The sequence below is a fragment of the Hyperolius riggenbachi genome, chromosome 10, assembly GCF_040937935.1.
Source record: "Hyperolius riggenbachi isolate aHypRig1 chromosome 10, aHypRig1.pri, whole genome shotgun sequence".
Taxonomy (NCBI): Eukaryota; Metazoa; Chordata; class Amphibia; order Anura; family Hyperoliidae; genus Hyperolius; species Hyperolius riggenbachi.
In genome coordinates this window covers 289,705,169-289,726,544 of record NC_090655.1, presented here as the reverse complement: position 1 = coordinate 289,726,544, position 21,376 = coordinate 289,705,169, and the positions used below count along the sequence as shown (strand labels likewise).

Sequence of the window (21,376 nt, the reverse complement as noted above, 5' to 3'; positions counted from 1 at the left end):
ATTGTACCTCCAGAGTTCCTAACAAAGATTACAGAATCCACCGGGTACTTCTTATCCAAGCTATGCTGTGAATCGAGAATTATTTTTTGCCCAACTTTTTTCTATTCATTTTTGAGAGTAATATAAATGTCAACAAATGGGCTATCTCCTCTTACAGAGGAAAATGTGCAATCTGGCAATATCTCTATTTTTTCATATTTAGATGAGGATATTAAACGCATTTTGAGTAACGTTGATGGCTGCTGTAAGATCTTAGACGATATTGACAGTACAACCGCTGATTGGAAAGATCTGGAAAGAATTGAGAAATATATTATAGACTTGGAGCTTCATGGACAGACACTTGCTGAATACTATAAAAATAAGAAGATCCCTAGAGGGGTCAGGTCACATATCCGCCCCAATCTCTTTACTGATGACCGTGAGTTCCTGTGTCGGTTTGAGGGTATATTAAATAAATCTTCATTTGATATTCTCTTACTGTACGTAGAGTGGATCTATAAGAAGCTCCCAGGTTTTAAATCAGAGGCAACCGAAATCCGGAGAAAACTCTGTGAGAAGGCCAACAAGGAGGCTTTTGATTTCCAGATAGCATTACTGGAGGACGCCTTGGAAAGATATAAAAAGGAAACCTTACAAAATAAAAAGGAGAAGTTCCAGAGAGATTGCCGGGACTATACATCAGGCTACGTATATAAATGGCAACAAAAAAACGCCCCAGTAACCCCAGGAGGGGGGAGGGGTCCACGAAAATCGAGACGCAGATTTCCCAGACAAGGCCCAGAACCGCCAAATTCTCCGGCACCATCTACTGGCTCTTCTGCGTCGGAATCATCCTCTTTTTTAGGGGCAACAGGGCCTTCATCAACCCGGCCCCCCAAGAGACGACAACCGAGGCAGATGCCGAGACGGGAATATTACTTTCGAGACCGCACGTGACCTCTGAGCTATCAGTGAAGGGATTGGATCTTTCACCAGTGATTAACATCTCTACCTATCAGTTGTCCCCTGATGAACTGTCTGTATTATCAAAGGGACTTTCGTTTAGCCCAACGGCCACCCCCGATTTCTTCTCTTTGGATATCGAGTTTGAAAAATTCTTTAATCAACTTAGATGGAAAAGTTTTTTCTCTAGACAAACCACTGTTTTAAGGAGCACCCCTAATTTAGCTTTGTATGATGCAAAGGAACTTAACCTTCTTTCCCCCACAGGCAATAGAGCACCTGAAGGTAATGAACAAGTAGAGGCATACATTAAAGTAGTGAAACGGGATATTGCTAAATTAGAGTCAGAATTCAAAAGAGGGCATACTCCCTATGTGAAACATAATTTCAGTCGAGCTGAGAAGGAGGCGCTGTTTAACCTTAAGAAAAATTCCTCTATTGTTGTGAAACCAGCTGATAAGGGTGGGGCTGTTGTGGTGATGAATAGAGATGACTATGTGTCAGAAATTTTAAGACAGCTTAATGATGAGAGTGTATATCGAAAGTTAGATGTGGACCCAACATGTGTGTTTTTGAAGGAGCTTAAAGTTATCTTGTGTGATGCATTGGACAGCAATATTATAGACCAGAAATTATTTGAATATCTCTACAATGACAAACCTGTCACCCCGGTCATCTATTGCTTGCCCAAAATCCACAAGAGACTTGATCAACCACCCGGGAGACCCATCGTGGCTGGGTGTGACTCAGTGTTTAGTCATACTGCTATTTTTCTAGATAAGGTACTTAGAAAGTACATGCTCAATCAGAAATCGTACATTAGGGACACATCGGACTTCATTAATCAAATGAGCGAGTTAGTTCTGCCACATGAGAACTGCCTACTCATTACGCTTGACATTGAGTCGCTCTATACATGCATCCCACACACTGAGGGTAAGGCAGCTATACGACAGTCCCTTCTAGATAGAAAAGAAGAGATTTGGTCCGCTTCAAGTCACTCCAATGATTTATTTAGGACTTATCCCAGGGCAGCCACAGCAAACTCAGCTAACATGTTTCGGACCTGCAGTGGTCCTTAATCATAGCATGGTTATGGCAAAAACATCACAGGTTAAAAAGGGCATGACAGGGGGAGTGGTTGGTCCAGAGCCACCCATAAAGGGGGTGGAGCCGGCCAAAATACAACCTTGTTCCCTCCGTCATGTTACAGATGCATAAAATATAAAATGTAATATAAGAAACAACGAAGTATAAAAAATGTGAAAAGGTTTAGGTAACCTGAGAGGAGAACACCAAATAGAAAACTATTTCGTTGGAAATACCTCGATACTGCAATTGAACCATAAATAGTATGTATAAATACTAGCGTACCAAAGAAAAAGTATAACATGGACATAAATAAAAAGGACAAGAACAGGACAGGAACCCCAGACAATTGGGGGGAGGGAAGATTGTATTAGCCCAAAAAGGTAAGCAGCTAACTTGTGATAAGTGCCAAATCCCATCTCGCATTTAGGCCCCATGGGGCTCTTGTCTTCATGCGAAAGATCCAGAATGCCTCTCGCTTCTTTATTAGGGCTTGTAGATCCCCACCTCTCTTGGGCAAAAATACCCTCTCTATACCCTGGAAAGAGAAAGAGGACATGTCACCTCCATGAACACTTCTAAAGTGTTTGGCCACATTAGATATATGCGTGGTAGACCATCCTGCCCCCAGAAAGTGCTCTGAAATTCTAGCTCTAAGGGGTCTGGTGGTACAACCCACGTACTGCAATGAGCATGCCGTACACGTCACCAAATATATAACGTTTTTTGTCCCACAGTTAATAAAATGTTTCATGGGAAAACAAGTCCCAGTGGTGCGTGATCGAATGGTGCGGGTCTGGTCATGCACAGAGCAATAACGACAGGTTGAAACGGCACATTTGTATGAGCCCTTCAGAGAAAGCCAGGTGGAGGTCTGTGGGACAGAGGCAAAAAGACTGGGTGACAGGAGACTACCCAGAGTCGGGGCCCGGCGACTGGCAAATTTAACGCCATTCAGAAGGAGAGGCCGCAAAGCATCATCTCCCTCCAAAACCGGGAGATATTTCTTTATAGTCTGAACAACCTTGGTGTATTCCGAACTATAGGTAGTGACAAAAAAGGGGCCTCCCCCAGAGGTACGTACAGACGTGTTGTCCCGTACCAATTTGGACCGAGAAATAGAGAGGGCTCGCCTCTTGCCTCTCTCTATCATCCAATGTGGATAACCTCTCTCCAATAGACGCCTCCCAACCTCCACAAATTCCTCCTCCAGAGTCTCTGGATCCGAACAATTCCGGCGGGCCCGAATGAATTCGCCCACCGGAATGGCACGGATCGTATGCTCGGGGTGACAACTTCCTGCCCTCAGAGTCGAGTTACCTGCACAAGCTTTTCTATACGTACGTGTCCTGATGGATTTGGAAATTATGTCTCCCACCAGGGTGACATCCAAATAGTCAACACTTTTATCCTGCCATGTGTACGTAAACTTGAGATTGCAGGCATTGTCATTGAGAGAGGCAACAAACTCCTGGGCTTCCTCTTGCTCCCCTTTCCAAATAACCAGCAAGTCATCGATATACCTCCCGTACCACGCAACGCACCCAAAAAGACGGCCGTCACCCCCAAAGATGTGGAACTCCTCCCACCATCCCATGAATAAATTCGCCAGTCCCTTCTAGGTGACCTTACGGTTGGCGGATTACAGGTTGAATTCATCATGTCCCTTCTAGAGTTGGTACTTGAGAGGAATTTTTTCCTCTTCCAGGATACATTCTATCTTCAACAAAGAGGATCCTCGATGGGTTCTAATGTAGCTCCTGTGTATGCCAATCTATTTGTGGAGAGGTTCGAGGAGGATTGGGTATACCGCAATGATCTTTTTAAAAAATACGCCTGTATTTGGCGTAGATACATTGACGATATCTTTTTGATCTGGGCGGGGCCCCGGTCCTCCTTTGACCTCTTCTACAATGAACTCCAGGGAGCCTCTACCGCCTTGAAATTTACCTTCAGTGTTGATGCATCACAGATTGCGTTTCTTGATGTGAATGTATGCAGACGGGGTCGGCTATTGTCGTTTGACCTATTCTCTAAACCTACGGATCGAAATACTCTCTTGGACTTTCATAGTTTCCATCCTAGGTCTTTAAGAGAGTCATTACCCAAGTCACAGCTTATGCGGGTACGTCGAATTGTTAGTGATGAACAACAAGTAGAAAGACGTATGTCTGGGATGACATCCAAATTTGTTGATAGACATTACCCTAAAAAATTGGTTGAACGCATCAAAAGAGATGTAATGAAATACGAACGAATTGAATTGTTGAAAAAATCCCGTAAAAACATGGGTAATGACAAACAGGAACGTATGATTTTAGCTACGTCCTTTAGTACACTATCCTCTAGGGTTGTGGATGTGGTCAAGCGGCACTGGCCTATCCTGCGGTCTATCAGTGCTGAAATACCGGCCTTCAAACAGACACCTATGGTAGCCTATAAGAGGGCGCAGTCAATCAGGGACCATTTGATCAGGGCAGATATGGGGTCCTGTAAGGGTGGGACTCAGAGACTTCTGGCACCTGTGCGCAAGGGTACGTTCCCGTGTCTACACTGTTCGTGTTGCCAGTTGGTTTTAAAGGGGAGAAGCATTAACCACCCCATGAAAGGGTTCCCAGTTAAATTTTCCCATTTTGCCACATGTGATACTGAATTTGTGGTATATGGTATTAAGTGCCCATGTGGCAAGATGTATGTAGGGGAAACTACTCGTTCCGTTAAGGAGCGCATCATTGAGCACAGGTCCAGAATTAATGTTGCGCTGAGGCGCAATTTAGATCCATCTCAGATTGATTCCCCGGTGGCTCAGCATTTTGTCTCTATGGGCCATTCGGCGAATCAGCTGAGATTTTGCGTCCTAGATATAGTCCCCCCACCAAGAAGGGGTGGAAATAGAGAACTAATTTTACTACATAAAGAGGCCCGCTGGATCAGATTCTTACAGACACTGACTCCAGCTGGACTCAATGCTGAATATAGACCACTTTAGACTAACTGTCGTGCCCATTTGGACACGACTGTATTCTATATGTCTGTTTGTATGAAATAAATTGTGTTTACTTGAAAGTTTTGTGTTGAAATTCTTTTCGCTTTTTTTCTTACAGCTCCCTCTCTTAGAAGAAATCTGGACCATGGGTTATTGATTATTGACCAATATTACCTTTGTGGGCTCATCCGATGTTTTGGGTTCCAGCTCTCCATCTCTGGTGGGGGTGCCTGGGCGTGTGACATATGGCTTGTTCTCCATTCTGCTTTTCTTGGTGTTTTATACTGGTGAGATCTCTATGTATGCAGGGATGGCTTATATGGTGACATTGAGGTAATTCTGATATGTCCCTTTAAATTAGTTTTTTAGTGATGTTTCCCGTTTTTCTTGCAACATCTAAGGATGTCTCTGTCGTGTCAGTGTGCTGTCTTTATGATCAGATGTTATATGGGAGCCATTCCCCTTTATACATACCTCTCTCTGCGCTCCTGCGTGGCTATGAGTAGTTTATTGTATAGTATATCCCTATCGGTATCTCTAGCGTATACTTACTTCCTCCTGCGCTCCAGCGTGGTTATGAGCTGTCTCCCCATTGGTGCCTTTGGATTTTGACACACTCGCTTCCTCCTGCGCCTCAGCGTGGTCACCAGCCGCGCCCCTATTGCAGGCTTGACCTGTTTACTTCCTTCTGCGTTCCAGCATGGCTACTAGCCGTATCCCTATTGGTCTCTGAAGAGCCTGACGTCGCTTCCGGTGGGAGGGGGCGACGTCTTCTCCACTGCCTCTTATGAGCCGCTGTTTACGTGGAGATGCGCTCCAGGGTGGGTCCGTTTTTGCTAAGCTCTGGATTGGTTGCCTCCAATAGACAGCAGTGCCTGGTGGGATATTTAAATGGCAGGGGATGTCATTTCTAACTGGGTTCCCACCTTGCAGCATTTGTCTCCAGCCGGTGGAAAGGTAAATCCGTCCATATACCCTTTATTATTGATTTTTTATCTCCTTTGTAGATTAACTGTTCTTCTTGTCATGGATACTTAATGCCAATGGTCTGCTTTGCACTATATATAGTGACTGCATAATGCTTTGTGTACATTACCTATATGTTTTTGCATACATAGTTGTGCTTATGATTAAAGTTTTTTTTAAGCACAATCTAGATAAGCTGCCCCAGGTAGGAATATGCATGGATATAATATATGGAAATAGATAACTATATAGAGGTGTTGTTGGTATTTATATATTTATGGCTGTTTGACTTTGGGTCACGCCTTTGTGTGAGCCTATATATGTGCTCACATGTTGAATGTTATATCAAGATGGCCCAGGTTTAACTATACATATGACAGGGTTCCTTTCCTTTGGTATATGGGAGGTCTGGCTGTGTGTTACATACTTGGGCACTCTACCATATTGGGATGAGCTTTGCTGGGTTTCTATACATATTTTTTATAATTTTATTCTAGATTTTGTGGGTCTGGTAAGCTCAGACGCCCCCCCCAGCATTCGGCCTTTGTTGCCTGATTGGTCCCCTTTCGGTTGAGCTTCACAGGTTTGTTGATTTTTCACCATTTTTTCAAAATCTCTGGTCCAGTCACAATTCATGTGTTATATACTTTACACCTCTTTCTGGTAACCAACTTAGGAATATGGTGACTGATATTTACTAGTCCCCAGGAAGTTGGTTTACTGTGGTTTACTCTGTTCTTGGGCTCTTATTCTTTTTCCATCTTTACTTCTATCCTCATCTTGACACATTCTTCTATAAGCTCTTCACAAATCTTTGGTCTGATCCATGCATGTAGGTTCTTGGATTGAACCTGATGTACATGCTATGAACCTTTCTAGGTGGTGGTCTCTTTTTTGTACGACAGTTTTTCTGTCGCACTTGATCAATTGTACTTTGTGATTTTAATGTGTTGTTATGTATTGTCTTCATTTTTAGAATTGGGTATCACGGCCTGATGAAGGGCGCATACAATTTTACAAAAAAAGCCCGAAACGAACATGTGTCGTTGCCTTGAAGTTTAATACCCGTAAAGCTACAACCATTGGTCAACTCAAATCTACCTTATGTATCTTAAAAACCAATCATTGTGATGCTGAAGAATCATGTGTTTTTGATGTTTTTCTATATGTGTCAATAAATATTTTTCAGAGTTCTTTTTTGCCTCTCTGAGATTGCATTAGTCTATATAGTCCTTTTCTAAAGTTATAAATAAGTGTCGGTGGGTAAGGTGGATTACCCTGAAAAAGGACTGTGTTTTTAATCCTTCACAATATAAAGGATTGTACCTCCAGAGTTCCTAACAAAAAAAACTCTGCACTGACTGGACACACAGGATCAGATGGGGGACTCGGAGCGTGCTGATCCTGTGTGTGGTCATGTTACTCTGCACTGACTGGACACACAGGAGCAGATGGGGGACTTGGAGTGTGCTGATCCTGTGTGTGGTCATGTTACTCTGCACTGACTGGACACACAGGAGCAGATGGGGGACTTGGAGTGTGCTGATCCTGTGTGTGGTCATGTTACTCTGCACTGACTGGACACACAGGAGCAGATGGGGGACTTGGAGTGTGCTGATCCTGTGTGTGGTCATGTTACTCTGCACTGACTGGACACACAGGAGCAGATGGGGGACTTGGAGTGTGCTGATCCTGTGTGTGGTCATGTTACTCTGCACTGACTGGACACACAGGAGCAGATGGGGGACTTGGAGTGTGCTGATCCTGTGTGTGGTCATGTTACTCTGCACTGACTGGACACACAGGAGCAGATGGGGGACTTGGAGTGTGCTGATCCTGTGTGTGGTCATGTTACTCTGCACTGACTGGACACACAGGAGCAGATGGGGGACTTGGAGTGTGCTGATCCTGTGTGAGATCATGTTACTCTGCACTGACTGGACACACAGGAGCAGATGGGGGACTCGGAGCATGGTGATCCTGTGTGTGATCATGTTACTCTGCACTGACTGGACACACAGGAGCAGATGGGGACTCGGAGCTGCCGATCCTGTGTGTGGTCATGTTACTCTGCACTGACTGGACACACAGGAGCAGATGGGGGACTTGGAGTGTGCTGATCCTGTGTGTGGTCATGTTACTCTGCACTGACTGGACACACAGGATCAGATGGGGGACTCGGAGCGTGCTGATCCTGTGTGTGATTATGTTACTCTGCACTGACTGGACACACAGGAGAAGATGGGGGATTCGGAGAGTGCTGATCCTGTGTGTGATCATGTTACTCTGCACTAACTGGACACACAGGAGCAGATGGGGGACTCGGAGCGTGCTGGTGCTGTGTGTGATGTGTGATCATGTTACTCTGCACTGACTGGACACACAGGAGCAGATGGGGGACTCAGAGCGTGCTGATCCTGTGTGTGATCATGTTACTCTGCACTGACTTGACACACAGGAGCAGATGGGGGACTCGGAGCGTGCTGATCCTGTGTGTGATCATGTTACTCTGCACTGACTGGACACACAGGAGCAGATGGGGGACTTGGAGTGTGCTGATCCTGTGTGTGGTCATGTTACTCTGCACTGACTGGACACACAGGAGCAGATGGGGGACTTGGAGTGTGCTGATCCTGTGTGTGGTCATGTTACTCTGCACTGACTGGACACACAGGAGCAGATGGGGGACTTGGAGTGTGCTGATCCTGTGTGTGGTCATGTTACTCTGCACTGACTGGACACACAGGAGCAGATGGGGGACTCGGAGCGTGCTGATCCTCAGTGTTCTCCCCAGAAATTTTTTCCAGCCGGGTGGCATGAAAAAGTAGCCGGGTGGGGTGCAACAGGGGGAATGCAGGGCCGTGTAAGCTCTGCTGACAGCATAGCAGAAGGAGGAAACGAGCCAATATCAGCCGGGTGCTTACCAAAATGAGCCGGATGGAGGCCTGGGGAAAACACTGAGCCTCCATATGACTCTTGCTTTATTGCTAGGTACAGAGATGCTAGGTGAGATTTTCTGCCCGATTTACTGTCAGAACGATTATTTCCAACATGTCCGATCTGCTTTCTGATCAATTGCCGAGCATTTTCTGATCAATTTCCGTTCACTTCAATAGGAAATTGATCGAAAAATGCTCGAAAATCGATCAGAAAGCAGATTGATCATGTTGGAAATAATGGATCTGACAGTAAATCAGCCAGAAAATCTCAGTGTGTACCCAGTATTAGATATGCACCATCTGTCTTAAAGTGAACCTGCCAAGTCAAAACCAGGAAAAACTGTTTTTGGTTGTTTTCAATGTGCTATTACTGTGCTTTTTGTTTGCTTTTGAAAAAAACAAAAAAATAGGCTTGATTTGCAGTACACAGTGCAGGTGAAACAGACATCATATTTTCACACATGTCCAGAGCTAGACAGTTATACATATTGGGCATCATTAATGGTTCCGATCAACCTCTATTGTTCCGTCAATGTTTTTGGGGTTGGTTCCTCTACCAATCATCTGATGGGTAAGGTTTTCATTATTTGTTGACCCCATTGTTGTGGAACCACAAGGCTCAGCATGTCCTACAGATTTAACTGAGAAGCTGCAAATTAACACATAGGTATGAACTGGTTTTTTTTTAGAAAAAATGCAAAGCTCAGCAAAAGGACATGCTGGCCCCTTGATATTCCAGAGATTAGTGTATCCTAAGGGTTAAAAAAGAGGGGGTGGGAATACACTTCAGGACAGAGCTTTATGTGTGCAAGCTGACCTAAGGTCACAGCTTTTTTTTGCCTGTACCTATCAGATAAGACTGCTTTTTTTTCCCCTTCAGCGCTGCTGTCTGTTTGCTCTGTTCTCTGGGCAGCCAAAACATCCCGCTCTCTGAAGCTATTGGAGATCTGCTCCGTGCGTCTGACACCCGGGGAGGAAGTGAGTGATTGCCTGCACTCCTTTCTTCAGTCTGAAGTGCCGTAATTCAGAGATGGGAAAGTTAGTACGGCACGTAAATGTACAATTGTATGGTGGGGAGGGAGAGAGACAAGTGACACAGCCGTGAGGAGGAAAGGAGGCACTAAATACCCGGATTACAGAGCCAGACGGGCTGTAGTTTGCCCAGCTCTGCTTTAGTCACACAGGCTCCAGCGTCCCTTCACGATCGTGCAGGCAGAGTGAGAGAGAGAGAGACTTCCTGTAATGTGCTTCGTTCCTACTTCCTAGAGGAGCACTATGCGCAGTATAACAGATGGCCCTGCCTATTGCCATGCTGAGGCAAGGAGTGTACGAGCCCGCCGGAAAGCGCGAGATCTCGTACGTAGAGGAGCTGGGCAATCTGCTACAGAGGAGTCAGCGCTGAGTGCAGAGAACAGTGCTGGCTTTTCTAATATGCAAAATAGCAGCCGGGCGGGGCCTTAATTCACCCGGGCGGCCCGCCCACTTAATTGATCCTGGGGAGAACACTGGATCCTGTGTGTGATCATGTTACTCTGCACTGACTGGACACACAGGAGCAGATGGGGGACTCGGAGCGTGCTGATCCTGTGTGTGATCATGTTATTCTGCAGTGACTGGACACACAGGAGCAGATGGGGGACTCGGAGCATGCTGATCCTGTGTGTGATCATGTTACTCTGCACTGACTGGACACTAGTGTTGGGCGAACACCTGGATGTTCGGGTTCGGGCCGAACAGGCCGAACATGGGCCAGATGTTCGGCATGTTCGGCCCGAACGCCGAACTCAATGGGAGTCAATGGGACCCCCGAACATGCCCATTTTGGGGGCCCTATGGGGTCGCAGGCATAAGGGGGGAGCATGCCCCGGTCGCGGGGGGGGGGTCGGAAATTCCCCCCACCCCCTCCGCTAGCGCTCCCCCCTCCGCCCGCTTCCCCATAAAAAAAGTTTAAAGCAAGTTCAATAGTACCTGGGCTGGTGGCACTGGCTGGCAGTGGAGTGAGGAGGAGGAGGAGTCCGAGTAGCAGAGTGACGTTGAGGCCGGGCAGCGGGCGGTTCAGCGCTAGTACCCTTGTGGTACTTCCGCCCTTTCTCTGACCTCACGTCCTCTGCGTGATGACGCATACGAGGACGTGAGGTCAGAGAAAGGGCGGAAGTACCACAAGGGTACTAGCGCTGAACCGCCCGCTGCCCGGCCTCAACGTCACTCTGCTACTCGGACTCCTCCTCCTCCTCACTCCACTGCCAGCCAGTGCCACCAGGTACTATTGAACTTGCTTTAAACTTTTTGTATGGGGAAGCGGGCAGAGGGGGGAGCGCTAGCGGAGGGGGTGGGGGGAATTTCCGACCCCCCCCGCGATCGGGGCATGCTCCCCCCTTATGCCTGCGACCCCATGGGGGGCAGTCTTCGGCCGAACAGGGGCCCTGTTCGGCCATGCATTCAGCAGTTCGGCGAACCCCGAACAGTTTGGCCGAACACCACCAGGTGTTCGGCCGAACTCGAACATCACCCGAACAGGGTGATGTTCTGCAGAACCCGAACAGTGGCGAACACTGTTCGCCCAACACTACTGGACACACAGGATCAGATGGGGGACTCGGAGCGTGCTGATCCTGTGTGTGATCATGTTACTCTGCACTGACTGGACACACAGGAGTAGATGGGGGACTCGGAGCGTGCTGATCCTGTGTGTGATCATGTTACTCTGCACTGACTGGACACACAGGAGCAGATGGGGACTCAGAGCATGCCGGTGCTGTGTGTGATCATGTTACTCTGCACTGACTGGACACACAGGAGCAGATGGGGGACTCGGAGTGCGCTGGTCCTGTGTGTGATCATGTTATTCTGCACTGACTGGACACACAGGAGCAGATGGGGGACTCGGAGCGTGCTGATCCTGTGTGTGATCATGTTATTCTGCAGTGACTGGACACACAGGAGCAGATGGGGACTCAGAGCATGCCGGTGCTGTGTGTGATCATGTTACTCTGCACTGACTGGACACACAGGAGCAGATGGGGGACTCGGAGTGCGCTGGTCCTGTGTGTGATCATGTTATTCTGCACTGACTGGACACACAGGAGCAGATGGGGGACTCAGAGCGTGCTGGTCCTGTGTGTGATCATGTTACTCTGCACTGACTGGACACACAGGAGCAGATGGGGGACTCGGAGCGTGCTGGTGCTGTGTGTGATCATGTTACTCTGCACTGACTGGACACAGGAGCAGATGGGGGACTCAGAGCGTGCTGATCCTGTGTGTGATCATGTTACTCTGCACTGACTGGACACACAGGAGTAGATGGGGGACTCGGAGTGCACTGATCCTGTGTGTGATCATGTTACTCTGCACTGACTGGACACACAGGAGCAGATGGGGGACTCGGAGCGTGCTGGTGCTGTGTGTGATCATGTTACTCTGCACTGACTGGACACAGGAGCAGATGGGGGACTCAGAGCGTGCTGATCCTGTGTGTGATCATGTTACTCTGCACTGACTGGACACACAGGAGCAGATGGGGAACTCGGAGTGCACTGATCCTGTGTGTGATCATGTTACTCTGCACTGACTGGACACACAGGAGCAGATGGGGAACTCGGAGTGCACTGATCCTGTGTGTGATCATGTTACTCTGCACTGACTGGACACACAGGAGCAGATGGGGGACTCGGAGCGTGCTGGTGCTGTGTGTGATCATGTTACTCTGCACTGACTGGACACACAGGAGCAGATGGGGGACTCGGAGCATGCTGATCCTGTGTGAGATCATGTTACTCTGCACTGACTGGACACACAGGAGCAGATGGGGGACTCGGAGCATGCTGATCCTGTGTGTGATCATGTTACTCTGCACTGACTGGACACACAGGAGCAGATGGGGGACTCGGAGCGTGCTGATCCTGTGTGTGATTATGTTACTCTGCACTGACTGGACACACAGGAGCAGATGGGGGACTCGGAGTGTGCTGATCCTGTGTGTGATCATGTTACTCTGCACTGACTGGACACACAGGAGCAGATGGGGGACTCGGAGTGTGCTGGTCCTGTGTGTGATCATGTTACTCTGCACTGACTGGACACACAGGAGCAGATGGGGACTCGGAGCGTGCTGACCCTGTGTGTGATCATGTTACTCTGCACTGACTGGACACACAGGAGCAGATGGAGGACTCGGAGCATGCTGATCCTGTGTGTGATCATGTTACTCTGCACTGACTGGACACACAGGAGCAGATGGGGACTCGGAGCATGCTGGTGGACTCGGAGCATGATGGTGCTGTGTGTGATCATGTTACTCTGCACTGACTGGACACACAGGAGCAGATGGGGACTCGGAGCGTGCTGATCCTGTGTGTGATCATGTTACTCTGCACTGACTGGACACACAGGAGCAGATGGGGACTCGGAGCATGCTGGTGGACTCGGAGCATGATGGTGCTGTGTGTGATCATGTTACTCTGCACTGACTGGACACACAGGAGCAGATGGGGGACTCGGAGCATGCTGATCCTGTGTGTGATCATGTTATTCTGCACTGACTGGACACACGGGAGCAGATGGGGGACTCGGAGCATGCTGATCCTGTGTGTGATCATGTTACTCTGCACTGACTGGACACACAGGAGCAGATGGGGGACTCGGAGCATGCTGATCCTGTGTGTGATCATGTTACTCTGCACTGACTGGACACACAGGAGCAGATGGGGGACTCGGAGCATGCTGATCCTGTGTGTGATCATGTTGCTCTGCACTGACTGGACACACAGGAGCAGATGGGGACTCGGAGCATGCTGATCCTGTGTGTGATCATGTTGCTCTGCACTGACTGGACACACAGGAGCAGATGGAGGACTCAGAGCGTGCTGATCCTGTGTGTGATCATGTTACTCTGCACTGACTGGACACACACGAGCAGATGGGGGACTCGGAGCGTGCCGGTGCTGTGTGTGATCATGTTACTCTGCACTGACTGGACACACAGGAGCAGATGGGGGACTCGCACTGGCTGGACAGGTAAGAAGCAATGCAGCAGGGTAGTGTGGCTCTGTGAGAAAGCATTATGGCCTTGTTAGGCAATACAGCCATCCTGCTGCTGTCTCACCACAGGCTGGCTGTCACCAGACACTTCCTCAGCCTCTCAGCACCTTGTGCCGCTATCCAGAAACTGAGGTGAACTCAGGTGGTGGACAATTGTGCTCGGAGACACACCCCCTGCCACAAGCCCTGGTGACATATAACCATTGTCCATGCATCTATAACAAGTGCGGGTGGGGAAGGTGGGAGACCGAGTCCTCCTGGCCATAAAGGGAGAGAAACATGTAATCCTTGGCTGCAGAGTGCCTGGAACCCCTATGACCCTTTGCTTCCACCCCCAGCAATCAATCATTGTATGTAAAGGTGCCTTGAGGTGAAAGCTGATGTAGAGACATTGCTGGGCACAGTTCCACCAGATGCTCCTGCACCACAGACAGATTTAGTGTTTTGTTTTCCCTGTATTTTGGCCTCTAAACCGAGGTGTGTCTTATGGTCAGGAGCGTCTTATGGTCCAAAAATATGGTATCAGCAGCTCACTGACCCTCCCTAATGATAATTGCTCCTCCCCTCAGAATTCTCTAACAGGAAGTGATGATGTTTCTCTATTTGCAGCGCGGAGTCCCGGCATCAGGAACCTCTCAGAGACTCGTCTCTCTGTATCCACAGACTGTACAGCGGATGATGATGTCACTGGACAAGAGTCTCCTGCAGATATCCTGGTGACCCCAAATATTCCCCCAGACTCCCCTCACCTGTCTAACTCTGAGGGGCCTCATACCCAGCACAGCTCTCCCCCTGCTGGAGGGTCTTATTCGTGTTCTATGTGTGGGAAATGTTTTGTGCAGAAATCAAAGCTTGTTAGACATGAGAGATCTCACACTGGCGAGAAGCCATATTCATGTGCTGAGTGTGGGAAATGTTTTGTGGAAAAATCAAATCTTGCCAGACATGAGAGATCCCACACTGGTGAGAAGCCCTATGCATGTGCTGAGTGTGGGAAATGTTATGGGCATAAAGTCAACCTTGTCAAACATGAGAGATCTCACACTGGTGAGAAGCCCTATTTGTGTGCTGAGTGTGGGAAATGTTTTGTACAGAGATCAAACCTTATCCATCATAAGAAATCTCACACTGGTGAGAAGCCCTATTCGTGTGCTGAGTGTGGGAAATGTTTTTTACATAAATCCTATCTTGTCATACATAAGAGATACCACATTGGTGAGAAGCCCTATTCATGTGCTGAGTGTGGGAAATGTTTTGTACTGAAATCACATCTTGTTGTACATGAGAGATTTCATACTGGAGATAAGACCTATTCATGTACTGCGTGTGGGAAATGTTTTGTACAGAAATCAAATCTTGTTTCACATGAGAGAATTCACACTGGTGAGAAGCCATATTCATGTGCTGAGTGTGGGAAATGTTTTGTACAGAAATCATACCTTGTCAGTCATGAGAGATCTCACACTGGTGAGAAGCCCTTTCCCTGTGCTGAGTGTGGGAAATGGTTTGGACGGAAATCACAACTTGTCAGTCATGAGAAATCTCACACTGGTGAGAAGCCCTATTCATGTGCTGAGTGTGGGAAATGTTTTTTACGAAAATCACATCTTGTCAAACATGAGAGATCTCACACTTTTGAGAAGCCATATTCATGTGCTGAGTGTGGGAAATGTTTTGTACAGAAATACCATCTTGTTAGACATGAGAGATCTCACACTGGTGAGAAGCCCTATTCATGTGCTGAGTGTGGGAAATGTTTTGTACAGAAACCACATCTTGTCAGACATGAGAGATCTCACACTGGTCAGGCCTTTTGAGTCTGGGAAACATTTTGTTCGGAAAACAATCCTTGTCAGGTATGAAAAATCTCACACTGGTGAGAAACCCTATTCATGTGCTGAATGTGAAAAATGTTTTAGAGTTAATGAAAATTTTCTTGTACATGAGAAATCTCACACTAGTGAGAAGCCATATTCATATGCTGAGTGTGGGAAATGTTTTACACAGCAATCGACTCTCGTAAGACACGAGAGATCTTAAATTGGTGATATGTAAGAATCAGTGAAACATAGCTCGGTCTTCAGTGAACCTGAAGTGGCCACAGCATACTGCTCTCCATTTCCCCAGCATAGCAGGCAGTAGGGAGGATGGAGGAGGGGGGGGGGGTGCAGCAGCCAATAACAGGCTTGTTCAGTTCCGCCTATCCCTCTCTCATCACTGGGGAGAAGCTCTATTACTGCTCTGAGTGTGGGAAATATTTTGTATATAAGGGTTCTTTTCCAATGTTGTTTTATCGCTTGCTAGATGCACATGGCAGGATATTTACCCAGAATCCTGAGGACTCTGTCATGCTGCTCACTGCATTGGTTTGTAAAGCATTAACCTCCTGAGCTTTATGCTGCTCAGGAGGTTTTGCTAGCCTGAGTCCCCCCCCCCCCCCCCCCATAAAACTATTAAATTATCCGGCTGTATAAGATGTTAACTAGCACTAGGTTAGCTAGTTAGCTAGTATAGGTGGCCACCATGCCCTGATTGCCTCCGATCCCTCCCATCCATCCGCTAATACATTACCCAGGATGGTTCCAGCAATCAGCCCAGCCTGCCCGCTCAGCTCCGGTCTTCACTATGGGGAGGATCGTACATGACGTCATGCGCAGACCTGATCCTCCCCATAGAGAGACCGGAGCTGTGTGGGGAGGCTGCGCCGGTCACTGGATCCAGGCTGGGTAGTATATAGCGGGGGGTCGGAGGAAATCGGGGGGTGGTGGACACCTACACTAGCTAGCCTAGTACTAGCTAACATCTTATACAGCCGGATAACTTAATCATTTTATGGGGGGGGGACTCCTGAGGCCAGCAAAACCTCTTGAGCGGCATACCTGACACAGTGTTGGACATACGGCTAAGGAGGTTAGACTCCCTGAGCTGAGGTGACATGATGAGATAAACATGGCTACATAGAGACTTGCAGAAAGAGAACATGGAAACTGGAGAGCCAGCAATAGTGCATTATGGGAAGATTATTTTCAGAGGCTGAATGTATAAACACTATACTCACAAGCGAGGGTCAGCACTAAGGCAATCACTGATTGGACGGGTGGGGAGATTAGGCCTGACTCCACTCAGGTTAAGAAGCCGCTCTCTGTAGATAGGAAGAAAAGGGAGACACACCCCTCCCCCAAGGGTGGACAGAAACTGGCAGATAATATATTACCAGAGGCACCGATAATAGGATAATATACACTAATAACAGTTTATATAGGAAGGTGGTGATAGACTTACCTTCCCAAACTGATCCATGCGTACATAGAGGACTAAGCATATTTATTATTATTATTTTTATTGATTTATAAAGCGCCAACATGTTCTGTATTTGATTATGTAGCAACCTGTGCAATGTATATTTATAGACATCCCCAATAAAACAAAATCCAGTGAATATTTGGAATTTTGTTTCTAATATTCTCCTCTATTAAACAGTCTGAATAGGAGCTCCACTAAAACAGCAGTAGAGACTCCACTAAAAACTGCAAAATGCACACAAATGGACTTTACCACCAGGTACAGGCAGGTCTTACACTGATCGGTAAATGATGTGCCAACATGCTCCCTAATTTGCATGAGAATAGCGATTTTCGGTACAATTAATGCAAATTACCGCACAAATTAAAGCATAATCTATCACATGCGGTAATTTATCACTAAAATCTACCAGAATTGCCAAATCTCATTACTGTATGCGGTAAATTACGGTACATGCGGTAATTTGCTTGAAAACCCCACCAGAATGGAAGCCAATATATCAGCGATTTAGGCTCTAGCTCATTACATTGGGAGTGCTTTCACACTGTTGCACGGTTACAGCAGCCAAATGATTCCCTATGGGGGAGTTCACACTTCCCACGATGCGGTACGCTTCACCAGAAGTGCCCGATCTAATGCTAGCGCAGAATTACGTTACTGTGCAGCTTCTGTGGGGACCTGCGGTGATCTGCGTCAGCCTGGAAGTCATGTTAGTCTAGAGCAGTGATGGCTAACCTTGGCACTCCAGCCGTGGTGGAACTACAAGTCCCATGAGGCATTGCAATACTCTGACAGCTCTAAGCATACATCAGGGTGTCAGAGGCATGATGGGATGTGTAGTTTTGTCACAGCTGGAGTGCCAAGGTTAGCCATCACTGGTCTATGGCGATGCAGAGATTTTAAACATGTTGGCGTGCGTGGAAGCGTATTGTTACATTACGCTTCTATGCTCTTCTGTATCCCCGAATGCAAGCACATGTCACTTCCTGCTTGGCTGGATGCCAGACAGGGAACACTGTATACTAAGGCGGTGTTCCCGGAAGGCCTGTTTGTAGCGGTGCGATGGGGGAGTGACGTGCGCGACGCATCGATACAGCCAGTTTGTAGTGTAAAAGCTGCCTTAGCCAGCCCAGATCCAGCGCCAGCGCTATTTTTACAGTCTATGTTACAGATGCCTGAATGTGATCACAGTGTAGGGTTGATTCACTATAACAATTAGCGTCCCTTATCAGAGTTTACATGCCTTATCAGAGTAGCATAGTGAGCGCTACGTACATATGCCTGCTAACTGGCAATGACGAGAGCTCCACCCGTCCTGCCCTGAGCCCCTGCGGGTCCAATCACTTTAAAGGACATTATCCCCGTACTTCGGCCCAATAGGCTGCCTGTCAAATTTCCTGACGCAGCTTACTGGGCCAATCAAAGTGCAGGGATAATGTCCTATAAAGTGATTGGACCTGCAGGGGCTCAGGCAGGACAGGCGGAGCTCTCGTCATTGCCAGTTAGCAGGCGTAAGTTCGTAGCACTCGCTAGGCTACTCTAAGGCGTGCTAACTCTGATAAGGTGTGTTAACTCTGATTAGGCACGCTATTGGTTATAGTGAATCAACCCGTTAGTGTGCAGCTTGTCTGGTAGGCGGGGTGACTGCTGAGATCTGCATCTGAGGAGCACATCCGGTTCTCTTCATGTCATTTTAAAGGAGTTTTTAGTGTTTTGTGAATCTTGCTCCCCTTTATACGTAATAAAGTGTTATATTTTGGAATGGTGAGGCCTGATTCAGCTTTCTTTTCTCTTCTTGTTTTCCTAGAGTGTTTGAGTTTATTACCTTAGCTGTAGGTCTATGAGAGTGCATGGAGCAATGTATAAATAGAGGTGACTGTCTGACATCCCACTCTTCATGCTCTGGGCCGCCCAGATTCCAGATGGGGGGGAATCCCGCTCTTCCTGAATATTGTCCCGGCGTTACCTTTATTATCGTTTCCAAGTAGCTATGGGCGTGGTCTTACAGGCATGGGGGGGGGGGTGAATGTGGTGGTCATTTCTGGTCCGGACCCCCATCCAGTACACAGGAACAGGTAAGTAAAATAATTCAAGAGTTCCCAGACAAGCAGATTATCAGGCCATGCAATTCAGTATCACATAGCCCGATATGGCCAATCTTGTACGGGAAACCAACCAATGGAGGCTATGCATGGACTTGTCAGCAGTAAACAAGGTTACTCCGCCTACCATGACAATTGTGGCTTCAATGCCAGACATCTTACATAGAGCTGATGGCCAACACAGAAGAAAAAGCATCTCACAAAGCACCAGTGAAAGTAAATTTATAAATATATAATCCTTTATTTATGTAGCAAAAAAGATCAAAAAATCACATATAACAAACACAATACACCAAAAGACATGATTACACATAGAGTCGGGGTTGGCTGCATGATTACGAAGAGTCAAAGAATTCAAAAAATTCCATATGATGGTGAGGGACAAAAGTTATAAATAATACAGTGTGTAAATAACTGGATATCTATAATAAGATGCAGGTACAAAGCGCTGCTAAATATCATTGACCCATCTATAATAAACAACTATTAGTCGTGCACTGCACAAAGTTGGCCTTTATGGAAGAGTGGCAAGAAGAAAGGCATTGTTAACAGAAAAGCATAAGAAGTCCTGTTTGCAGTTTGCCACAAGCCATGTGGGGGACACAGCAAACATGTGGAAGAAGGTGCTCTGGTCAGATGAGACCAAAATGGAACTTTTTGGCCAAAATGCAAAACGCTATGTGTGGCAGAAAACTAACACTGCACATCACTCTGAACTAGAGATGTCCCGAATGATTCGCTCGTTAATGGTTCCAGGCGAACTTTAGGTGGTTCGCGTTCACCGGCGAAGGCGAACTTTTACGGAAGTTCGATTCGCCCCATAATGCTCCATTGAACAGAACTTTGACCCTCTACATCACAGTCAGCAGGCACATTGTCACCAATCAGACTGCACTCACTCCTGGAGCCACCCCCCCCCCTTATAAAAGGCAAGGTTCTCCTGTAGTTTTACTCACTCGTCTGCCTACAGTAATTAGTTTAGGGACAGCTGCTGACAGACTCTGCTAGGGAGAGTTTAGTTAGGCTCTTGTAGGCTTGTTCCTAGCTGATTGTTATTCCTTTTATTACCCTCACTCCCTCCTCCCTCTCTCCTCCCGGAGGGAGGAGAGTCTCATCTTCCAGGGAATTGTAGTATTTCAAAAGCCAGCTTACATACCGTGGCTGGGAATTGAACCCAGGTCTGACTGCTTGGTAGGTAGCTCTCTTCACCACTATACCACCACCAACACTACATGCTGAAGCCAGCCTAGCATGTACTATTATGATCAATCCAAGAGAAAATTTTGCTTGCTTAAGGATTTGTAGCATGTCAAAAGCCAACTCACATTGGCTGGGAATAGAACCCAGGCCTACCGCTCTGTAGGCTGCTATCCTAACCATTATACCACCAACACTACATGCCGAAACTTCTTGCAGCAGACTTACTTCCTCCCTCCAAAAGACACTCAGACCTGGGTTCTATTCCCAGCCAATGTGAGTTGGCTTTTGACATGCTACAAATCCTTAAGCAAGCTAATTTTTCTCTTGGATTGATCATAATGGTACATGCTAGGCTGGCTTCAGCAGGTAGTGTTGGTGTTGGGGGTGGTATAGTGGTTAAGTGAGTTACCTACCACACACTCAGACCTGGGTTCTATTCCCAGCCAATGTGAGTTGGCTTTTGACATGCTACAAATCCTTAAGCAAGCTAATTTTTCTCTTGGATTGATCATAATGGTACATGCTAGGCTGGCTTCAGCATGTAGTGTTGGTGGTGGTATAGTGGTTAAGTGAGTTACCTATCACACACTCAGACCTGGGTTCTATTCCCAGCCAATGTGAGTTGGCTTTTGACATGCTACAAATCCTTAAGCAAGCTAATTTTTCTCTTGGATTGATCATAATGGTACATGCTAGGCTGGCTTCAGCATGTAGTGTTGGTGGTGGTATAGTGTTTAAGTGAGTTACCTATCACACACTCAGACCTGGGTTCAATTCCCAGCCACGGTATGTAAGCTGGCTTTTGA

At 47.2% G+C, this 21,376-nt stretch overlaps 1 protein-coding gene across 1 annotated transcript in view; it reads left to right on the top strand.

Moving 5' to 3' along the window:
* Nucleotides 1-21,376, top strand: part of LOC137537289 (zinc finger protein 850-like) — a 347,039-nt gene that overhangs the window by 202,622 nt on the left and 123,041 nt on the right. Inside the window, exons 2-3 of the mRNA XM_068259367.1 lie at nucleotides 14,575-15,773; nucleotides 15,847-15,984. Of these exons, the coding sequence (XP_068115468.1) occupies nucleotides 14,575-15,773; nucleotides 15,847-15,984 (1,337 nt within the window). The remainder of the gene's footprint in view (nucleotides 1-14,574; nucleotides 15,774-15,846; nucleotides 15,985-21,376) is intronic.